Source organism: Aquarana catesbeiana, linkage group LG01, assembly GCF_042186555.1.
Source record: "Aquarana catesbeiana isolate 2022-GZ linkage group LG01, ASM4218655v1, whole genome shotgun sequence".
NCBI classification, from domain to species: Eukaryota; Metazoa; Chordata; class Amphibia; order Anura; family Ranidae; genus Aquarana; species Aquarana catesbeiana.
In genome coordinates, this window is record NC_133324.1 from 819,852,042 (window position 1) to 819,862,747 (window position 10,706).

Consider the following 10,706-nt stretch of genomic DNA (forward strand, 5'->3'; position numbering starts at 1 on the left):
CCTCGGTGTAGCAGGAGGGGCCAGGCAGCTACCCAGGTAATCGGTGCAGCGGTGGGGGCAGTTACAAGCACCGATCTCCCTGTATAGCCGTTCAATAAAGCAGCTGACAGCCATGAGAGGGGGAGAAGCTATAAAGGCTATACAGGGAGATCGGTGCTTGCAACTGCCCCCACTGCCGCACCGATCACCCCCAAGTCCTCCTCTGGCTTCAAATGTCGTCCTCCTCCGGACCCCGTCCCCCCCCTTCCCAGCTCTCTGTCCACAGTAAACGCCCCATCAGTGCTGCATATTAATGCCACTTTCACATGACATTAAAAAGAAGTATCGGTACTTATACTCGGTCTTGAAAAAGTGGTATCAGTGCAACACTAATTTTAATGTTCCCAGGCCAGCAGTCTGGCTCCCCATTCAAAAAGAGACTAAATATTTTCTATCGCATAGTTTTAGATCAGATTTTTTTCTTTATTATTAAAAATAAAAAGTCACATTCCAAAGCAGAGAAAGATACACACAATGCAAATGTACAAATACTATAAAAAGTACAAGTTTTGTTTCTGCAAACACTGATGTTATTAACACTTAATTCTAGGCAGTGAAATATTTTCAAGCAGTGAGTTCCCAAAAAGCATGATGGGTACACAAGCACGATGACCTTTATTTCATTAAAGTGGTTCTAAAGGCTGAGGGGTTTTTTTTACCTTAATGCATTCTCTGCATTAACCACTTCCACACCGCCCGCCATCGTTTTACATCACTACTATGAAGAGGAATATTGTTATGGTAGCAGCTAGCTACAATAACCCCGGTATCCTCTTCAAGAGCGGGCAGTACGCTTTAAGATAAAAGTGGTCTCTGTGGCGGATTCACCGCAAGATCACTTTTATTGGCGGCGGGAGAGGAGCCCCCCCTCCCGCCGCTCTCCGAAGCCATTGGTAGTGGCAGAAGCGATCGGATCCTCTCCCCAGCCTGACAGAGACGAGTGAGGGGAAGATGGCCCCCACCTGTCTCCACATCATTGCAGGGTGGAAGTGACTTCAAAACGTCACTACCGCCCAATGCTCTTAAAAAGGGACTTTTTTTTAAAATTGCATTTTAGTGTAAATATGAGATGTGAGGTCTTTTTGACTCCAGATCTCATATTTAAGAGGTCCTGTCATGCTTTTTTTCCCTATTACAAGGGATGTTTACATTCCTTGTAAACTAAACGTGAATAAAAGTGATAAAAAAAAAAAAAAAACAGTGTAAAAATAAAAAAAATAAAAAAAGTTAAAATAAATAAGTAAAAAAAAAAAATCAAATACCTTTTAAACGGGCCCCGTCCCGCCGAGCTCGCGTGCAGAGGCGAGCAAATACGTGAGCAGCATCCGCATATGTAAACGGTGTTCAAACCACACATGTGAGGTATCACCGCCATTGTTAGAGCGAGAGCAATAATTCTAGCCCTAGCCCTAGCCCTCCTCCTCTAACTCAAAACATGCAACCTGTAGAATTTTTAAACGTCACATATGGAGATTTTTAAGGGTAAAAGTTTGTTGCCATTTCACGAGTGGGCACAACTTTGAAGTGCAACAAATTGAGCTAACTGTACTGTGGTCTTATTTTTTAATTCAAAAAAGTGAATCTTTTTCCAAAAAAAGTGCGCTTGTAAGACCGCTGTGCAAATACGGTGTGACAAAAAGTATTACGACCGCCATTTTATTCTCTAGGGTGGTCGAAAAAAAATATATATATAATGTTTGGGGGTTCTAAGTAATTTTCTAGCAAAAAAAAAAGTTTTTAACTTGTAAACACCAAATGTTAGAAAGAGGCTCGGTCCTTAAGTGGTTAAGGTAAAAAAAAATTCTGAGTGCAGAACCCCCCTTTATACTTATCTGAGCCTGATCTCGATCCAGTGGTGTGCACGTGATCAGCGGCTCTCCCTTGGCTCTCGCTGCTGTCAATCGCAGCCAGCGAGGAGGGAGTGGGGCAAAGCCATGCCAAAATAATGTCATACACCCCAGTCTTCATGGGAATTTTTTTCTTTCATCCAGAGGAGGGAATGGGGGTTTTTCTCAGCTAAGTACACCCTTCTTCCTGCATGCCCGATCTAAGGGCAGATGGATTCCAGAAAGTAAATGTTACAAAACTGCCCTTACCCAAGATGGTCACTGCTAGAAATGCTGGGGGGGGTTAGAGGCAGAGTGGTTTCAAAGCGATATCTCAACAAAAAAATCACAGGCACAAGGATGGATATGGGAGTTTGCTGTGAACTTGAAGAATTAATTAAGTTAAACAGCAATATTTTCAATTTGTGGTGCTCAGGTACAGTTAAGTTCCACTTTAAAGGATATTTGTAGATTTGACAAAGTAAAACGTTATGATGTAGTTTAAATAATTAGCACAAATTGTGAATTTATTGGTTTACCTTTATTTCAGATGTTTAATGGCCTAATTCTTGGAATTATATTATGTGGAGTCTACATCTCAAGTCGTCCCAGTGTGAACTGACAAGTGCTGTCTATAACATTTCAGAGGTCATGTGGCACTTTGGGGAAAACAACCATGGACACCATTTCTTCTGGTTTCCATGAACCTGAATACTTGCTTTATGGAACTCATTGATGTAACAGAATAATATGGAAAAAAAAAAAAAAAAAAAAATTAAAAAAAAAAAAAATGTGATTTTCAATCTGGGGAGGTACTTTCCTCAACTGCTGTAACCCATCACATCTGCAGCATGCTCGACATTAGAGCTCACCACAAACTTGTTGGACCACTAAATTAATACTTACAATGCAGGGTGACAGCGTGCCAGAACTGGAAGCACGCTAGCAGTTTTTCGGTCAGAAGTATAATAAAAGCGATATTCTGACATTTACACCCCCACCCCCCAAAGAGATCTATACATCAGATCGTCATGGAACTTTTTTTTGGAAGTCCAACAATGGCCAAAACATTTTTTAAATAAATTTATATAATGGGGGGGGGGGGGGTTTAGAATCTTTGTCAGGTTTTTAATGCCATGTCCCTGCTGGAGAGTTTCCACCTACATTTTTGTGCTGATGACCACATGGTGGGGACAACAATTGCAAATAGATTTTGTAACACATGACAATAAACACCGACAAGTTTTAACTCTTCACCACCACTTTTGTCTTGGAAAAAAGTTTTGGCTAAGGTCAGCTTTAAATACTTGTCTGCAAGTGTAACAGTTTTATGATCACTTAGACCCCTTTTGGAGGCGTTTTTCAGGCACTACAGCACTAAAAATAGCGCCTGAAAAAAGTCTCAGCTGCAAACCCAGTGTGAAAGCCTGAGTGCTTTCACACTGGGGTGTTGTGCTGGCAGGGTGTAACAAAAAGTCCTGCCAGCAGCTTCTTTGCTGCAGTGGAGGAGTGGTAAATACACCGCTCCTCCACCGCTCCTGCCCATTGAAAACAATGGGGCTGCGCTGCTATAGCGCCAGAAAAGCGCCGCTGCAGCGGCGTTTTGCGGGCTGATTTAACCCTTTTTCGGCCCCTAGCGGGGGGTTGAAACCGTACCGCTAGCGGCCGAATAGCGCCGCTAAAACGGCGCTAAGAATAGCACCGCTTTAACGCTGACGCCCGCTCAGTGTAAAAGGGGTCTTAAAATAAATATGGTATGAAAGCTTTCCTGTGAGCAGGAAAATTGTCAAACTTCTCATGATAGAATTCGTGACATAAAATAGCAGCCAATGACTGGTTAAACAGCACAAACATAACCACCAGCCACCATGATGTATGACCCAATCCAAACAGAAGAGCGATAGATACATATATCAACAGCTCTGCAAAATAATGTGGACAAGACACCCTCTCAAACCAGTCTCCATTGGGCAGAACGTGGCTCATGGTTACAACTTTTCCTGCAACAAAAACAAACATACATTAGTAAATTGTGAGCTCATCTGCTGTAAACATCAAGTTTGTCTTGAAGGAAGCAGAACATGAGCACAAATTTCTCTGCAGTCTTATAAAATAATAAGTGTGCGTCTATTATAAGAACCTGAAGGGGGCCCAAGATCAACCTCTGGTAGCACCATCATATTCAGGTCCCTGTAGGTGGCTGTCAAAATACAACTTCTGGCACTAATCGATCATTAACCCTTTATTAGTATAGATCAGACCATGGTTCTGTGTATATACTCATGAGTGTAATTATTTATGTGGTAGGAAACAAGAAAGTTTGCCATCACTATATAAGAATTTCTTGGTTTAACCACTTCCAGACCAGGCCTTTTCTGGCACTGTGTTTAAATGTACAATCAGAATTTTTTGCTAGAAAATTATATTTAACCCCCAAACATTACATACCGTATTTATCGGCGTATAACACGCACTTTTTTCCCCTTAAAATCAGGGGAAAATCGTGGGTGCGTGTTATACGCCGATCCCCTGCGATCCTGACCTGTCAGAACTAAAAAAAAAAAAATCGCTGACCGCGATTTGAAAATGGCGCCGCCGGCGCCGAAATACACAGTGCCGGTCCTCGGCTCTTCTCGGCGGCTTTCGGTTTCACTCGAGCACCGCCCGAACCTAGCCGAGTATACTCAGCTAGTTTCGGATAGCTCCGCTCACCGTCCGAGTGGAACCGAAAGTAAACGAGAGCCGCCGAGAAGAGCTGAGGACCGGCTCTGTGTATTTCGGCGCCGGCGGCGCCATTTTCAAATCGCGGTCGGCGATTTTGAAGCTCACAGGCTTCAGCAAGACTGGACTGGGGCAAGGCTGGACTGGACACTGGGGAAGGCTGCACTGACATGGCTGCACGGGGCAAGGCTGGACTGGGGCAAGGCTGGACTGGGGCAAGGCTGGACTGGGGCAAGGCTGGACTGGGGCAAGGCTGGACTGGGGCAAGGCTGGACTGGGGCAAGGCTGGACTGGGGCAAGGCTGCACTGAGAAGGCTGCAATGATGGGCATTTAAATGTAAGTTTTTTTCCCTTCAACTTCCCTCCTAAAAGTTTTTTTTCCTTAAAATTCCCTCCTAAATTGAGGTGCGTGTTATACGCCGGTGCGTGTTATACGCCGATAAATACGGTATTTTTTAACCACTTGCCACCAAGCCAATTCTGGCATTTCTCTACTACAAAAATAAGAAATTTTTTTTTTGCTAGAAAATTACTCCCAAAACATATATACATATGAAAATTAGAATATCATCAAAAAGTTAATTTATTTCAGTAATTCAATTCAAAAAGTGAAACTCATATTTTATATAGATGTGTTACACACAGAGTGATATATTTCAAGCATTTCTTTCTTTTAAATTTTGATGAATATGGCTTACAGCTAGTGAAAAACCCAAAATTCAGTATCTCAGAAAATTTGATTACAGAAGACCAAATTAAAAAAAAAAAAAAAAAAAAAAAAAGTGTTTTTAATACAGAAATGTTAGCATACTGAAAAGTATGTCCATGTGCAGTATAGTATGCACGCAATACTTGGGGCTCCTTTTGCATGAATTACTGCATCAATGCGACGTGGCATGGAGGCAATCAGCCTGTAGCACTGCTGAGGTGTTATGGAAGGCCAGATTTCTTTGATAACGGCCTTCAGCTCGTCTGCATTGTTGGGTCTGGTGTGTCTCATCTTCCTCTTGAAAATACCCCACAGATTCTCTATGGGGTTTAGGTCAGGGGAGTTTGCTGGCCAATCAAGCACAGTGATACCATGATCATTAAACCAGATATTGGTACTTTTGGCAGTGTGGGCAGGTGCCAAGTCCTGCTGGAAAAAGAAATCAGCATCTCCATAAAGCTGGTCAGCAGAGAGAAGCATGAAGTGCTCTAGAATTTCCTGGTAGAGGGCTGTGCTGCCTTTGGACTTGATAAAACACACTGGACTAGGGCCGAAACAACTAATCGATTAATCGACAACTAATCGATTATGAAATGAATCAATTACTATTTTCATAATCGATTAATCAGCCAGTAACATAATGGGGCTTTCCAGGCAAAAAGTTGGCAGTGTTTAAATCTGCCAGAGCCAGAAGTGACATCATGACATTGCATTTGGCCTCAGGGTCAGAGATGGCCGGGGGACCATCTGTTCTCTAGCCAACTCTATAGTAAACCGCTGCTGCTGGCAGATTTATTCTCTGGCTCTGCGATTGCACAGGAGAGACCTGAGGGTGGTGGTGGTGGGGGGGGTAAGATGTCTTCTCTCGCCGCTTGTAAAAGTAATCAAGTGGCTAAACAGCCACTATGATGGGGCTTTTACACTGTAGGGAATCGCTGGCTGAAAAAAGATATCTGGATGATGCCTGTAGCTGCAGGTGTCATCCAGGTATCTTCACTCAAAGTAAATTACATCTACCCGGGAAGTGGTTAAAGCAGAGGCCCTAGAGAATAAAATTAGTGGGTTTACAAAACACACCTTTTTGAATTTTAATGCCAAGAGTACATAGAGAAAAATAAATAAATAAAAATATTATATATACACATACATACACACACACACACACACACACACACACACACACACACACACACACACAACCCAAGGTGATGTTACACCTTGTAAATAGATGGCAAGCAATGGGTCTCTATGACTACACCCCACCACTACCCACTGCGCTGTTTTTATACCGTTTTTTATGCTTTTTTTATATCAATTTTACTTTGAGCCGAGTTTTTACTGCCCTCGCTTGTAAAAAATTTTTGGAGTGTACTCCTTAATAAAATGCTCTAACGCTTTCTACAAAATAAGGATTTACACTATGTGGAAGCTTTTTTCTTTTCTTTACCTATTGGTTCATATGACGGGCTTTTGAGGAAACGGTCATTCGGCGACCGAAACCGAATCCTGGGGGCCCTGGATCCTAATTTGGTACACCATCTGAGGACTTCTGACAAGATTCTACACAAATCTTCCTACAGATCTTCACCCCATACCGCTTGACGGTGCAAGCTCGTTTGACTCACCGCCAACGGCCTGTGAGTCCACCTTATCCGGTAAGGGCATCCTTTTGCTTTCCTTTCTCTGTGTTGAGACCACCCACATGAGTGAAGAATCTGTTTGTACCTAAGGACCCTTCCTAAACAGTCTGTAATCACCTCATAGGAAGACGGTTTACGCCCAGATGGTTGTGGGACTAAATTAGGAGTACCCCATTCACCCATTAATAAACTTTGAGTACCCATATATGTTTACCCTTTTTAGGGATTTGGACGTCCCTTCTCTTGGTTTTCACCTTAGTGAACATTATTTTTGTGGAGCTGCATATTTTATATATTAAGATACCTTGCATCACTATTTTTCTGTATTGCCTTTTTGGAATATGGTTCTGTGTGCACGATTGTTTCTTAATTAACCTACAGGTTGTTACTGAGTATCCGACTCCCTTACACATTTAAACATTCATTACTACTTTATACTCTTTTGGGTTGTTTTATAAAACAACTACCTTTCACTTTATAAGTTTACACTTTAGCTTTATTATTCCTCTATAGAGATCACTACTACCTGATTAGTAACATGTGTCTCACTACCCACTAGCGCCACACTTTTCATTATCACTCTTATGCCGCATACACACGGTCGGACTTTCTAGAAAGCTAGGTCCGACGTACTTGCCGCCAGACTTCCGGCGGACTACCGCCGGACTTTCTGAACGGCCGGACTTGCCTACACACGGCCGGACTTTCCGGAATCCGGTCTTCCCGACGGACTTCCGCCGGACTTTCAGAATGAACGGACTTTCCCACACACGGACAAGTCCGTTCATTTTGAACGTGACTTGGGTACGACGGGACTAGAAAAGGAATTCAATCTCGCCGCTTTTTTTGGCGAGATTGAAACCTTGCGAGCCCCGTCGCAGGCCCTTAGGTCTGGTATGGAACTTTAAGGGGAAACCCCTACGCCGAAAAACCGGCGTGGGGGTCCCCCCAAAATCCATACCAGACCCCGATCCGAGCACGCAGCCCGGCCGGTCAGGAAAGGGGGTGGGGACGAACGAGCGCCCCCCCCCTCCTGAACCGTACCAGGCCGCATGCCCTCAACATGGGGGGGTGCTTTGGGGGAGGGGGCGCCTTGCGGTGCCCCCCCACCACAAAGCACCTTGTCCCCATGTTGATGAGGACAAGGGCCTCTTCCCGACAACCCTGGCCGTTGGTTGTCGGGGTCTGCGGGCGGGGGGCTTATCGGAATCCGGGAGCCCCCTATAATAAGAGGGCCCCCAGATCCCGGCCCCCCCACCCTATGTGAATGAGTATGGGGTACATTCGACCACGCCCCCTAAAACGTCACAGTCCCAGCATGCCCAGGGACTGTGACATCATATGGGGGCGGGGTCTCCGCCTATATAAGTCACAACGCAGCCCTCAGAGACCAGTCCAGCCGGAGAGAGCGTCGTGTCAACATCTGGGGGAAGAGAAGAGAAGAGAACACAAGAAGCCAAGAAGTCCGGACCTCCGCTGGCAATAGAGCTACCTGAAGACAGCGGAGGGGCCGGCCGAAGACCTGGGACACCGGGAGAAGAGGCCGGAGAGCGGAGAAGAACCAACCGGACGCCGGGAGAAGATGAACCAGAGCGACCCCCGAAGACGGAAGAAGACCCCCCCCCCCGAGCTGTTTAATAAATTATTTTAAAAACCTGTGTTGTGTTTTATTATTGACACTTTTTACCTAGGTGAATGGGTAGGGGTACCATGTACCCCATACTCATTCACATAGGGTGGGGGGGCCGGGATCTGGGGGCCCTCTTATTATAGGGGGCTCCCGTATTCCGATAAGCCCCCCGCCCGCAGACCCCGACAACCAACGGCCAGGGTTGTCGGGAAGAGGCCCTTGTCCTCATCAAAATGGGGACAAGGTGCTTTATGGTGGGGGGGCACCGCAAGGCGCCCCCTCCCCCAAAGCACCCCCCCATGTTGAGGGCATGCGGCCTGGTACGGTTCAGGAGGGGGGGGGGGGGGGGGCGCTCGTTCGTCCCCACCCCCTTTCCTGACCGGCCGGGCTGCGTGCTCGGATCGGGGTCTGGTATGGATTTTGGGGGGACCCCCACGCCGGTTTTTCGGCGTAGGGGGTTCTCCTTAAAGTTCCATACCAGACCTAAGGGCCTGGGATGCCCCCCGCGCTCGCCGCAATGGGAAAATTAGTTTTTCCTATTGCAGCGAGCGCGAGATGCAGTAACCTGCTCCTCCGTCGTATCTGGTCCTTCGGACTAGCATACAGACGAACGGGCTTTCCGTCAGGAACTGAGTCCGGCGGAGGTACGACGTAAAGATTTGAAGCAGGCTTCAAATCTAAAGTACGTCGGATTTCCGCCCGAAACGGTCCGTCGGAAGTCCGATGGAGACCACACACGGTCGGATTGTCCGCCGGACTTGGTCCGGCGGCGTCCGTCGGACTTTTGCAGGTGAAAAGTCCGACCGTGTGTACGCGGCATTACACTTGCAACGGTCAAATTGCTGTGTCGGCTGCTTCAATTTTTCTTAGGAGCTGGCGCAATTGTTACACCCTTTTTTTTTTTTGTACACGTTTCTTAGATGGCAAGCATGTCACAATTTAAAATTGTGCACTCCTGACGTACATTTTCCTGTTCATAGGCAATGCTTTAAAAGCCTTTATAAGTTACTACTTTAGATTTACAGAGAAGGCCTAGTGCTAGAATTACTGCCCATGATCTGACGTTCGCAGTGAGACCTCATGTGTGGGACGAATGCCGTTTGCACGCGTGCAGGACAGACACGCGCATTCACCGTTGCGCACGAGCATGGGGGGGGGGGGGGGCGGAGGCACTTTAAACACTTAAAGACTGAGCCTCTTTCTGAGATTTGTTGTTTACAAGTTAAAAACAGTTTTTTTTTTGCTAGAAAATGAAAAAAAAAAAAAAAAAAGTATAATGTTTGGGAATTCTTACACCCTAGAGCAGTGATGGCGAACCTTGGCACCCCAGATGTTTTGGAACTACATTTCCCATGATGCTGAACTACACTGCAGAGTGCATGAGCATCATGAGAAATGTAGTTCCAAAACATCTGGGGTGCCAAGGTTCGCTATCACTGCCCTAGAGAATAAAATGGCGGTCATTGCAATACTTTGTCACAGCGGTCTTACAAGCACACTTTTTTTTGGAAAAAATACACTTTTTTGAATTAAAAAAATAAGACAACAGTAAAGTTAGCCCAATTTTTTTTTATATTGTGAAAGATAATGTTACGCCGAGTAAATTGATACCCAACATGTCACGTTTCAAAATTGAGCCTGCTCCTGAAATGGCGACTTTTACCCTTAAAAATCTCCATAGGCGAAGTTTAAAAAATTCTACAGGTTGCATGTTTTGAGTTAGAGGAGGTCTAGGGCTAGAATTATTGCTCTCACTCTACCGATACCGATTGCCACAACACATTCCACATGTGTGAGTATGATTGCAAATGTAGTGTTGTGTGTGTGTATCCAGTGAATGAGCTGTGTGTGCTACCTCCCTGGTGTAAAACAGTGAAAAATATCCTGTATTATATCTACAATTAATCATGCTCAAGATTGATATTTCTCACCTTATTGCCAAATGCCTTTTCTATGACACGTTACATATTTGTACCTTTTTATCAATATTCAATACTTCTCATGCGCTGCTAAGCTGAAACATTTGTATCCATCATGTTCATGCCAAGTGTGTATATATACAGTGGGGACGGAAAGTACTCAGACCCCCTTAAATTTTTCACTGTTATATTGCAGCCATTTGCTAAAATCATTTAAGTTCA

At 45.0% G+C, this 10,706-nt stretch overlaps 1 protein-coding gene across 1 annotated transcript in view; it reads right to left on the bottom strand.

The window, feature by feature from the left end:
* Window positions 1-438: 438 nt before the first annotated feature.
* Window positions 439-10,706, bottom strand: part of SRD5A3 (steroid 5 alpha-reductase 3) — a 37,439-nt gene continuing 27,171 nt past the window's right edge. Inside the window, exon 5 of the mRNA XM_073608433.1 lies at window positions 439-3,865. Coding sequence (XP_073464534.1) covers window positions 3,606-3,865 — 260 coding nt within the window. The 3' untranslated portion in view covers window positions 439-3,605. The remainder of the gene's footprint in view (window positions 3,866-10,706) is intronic.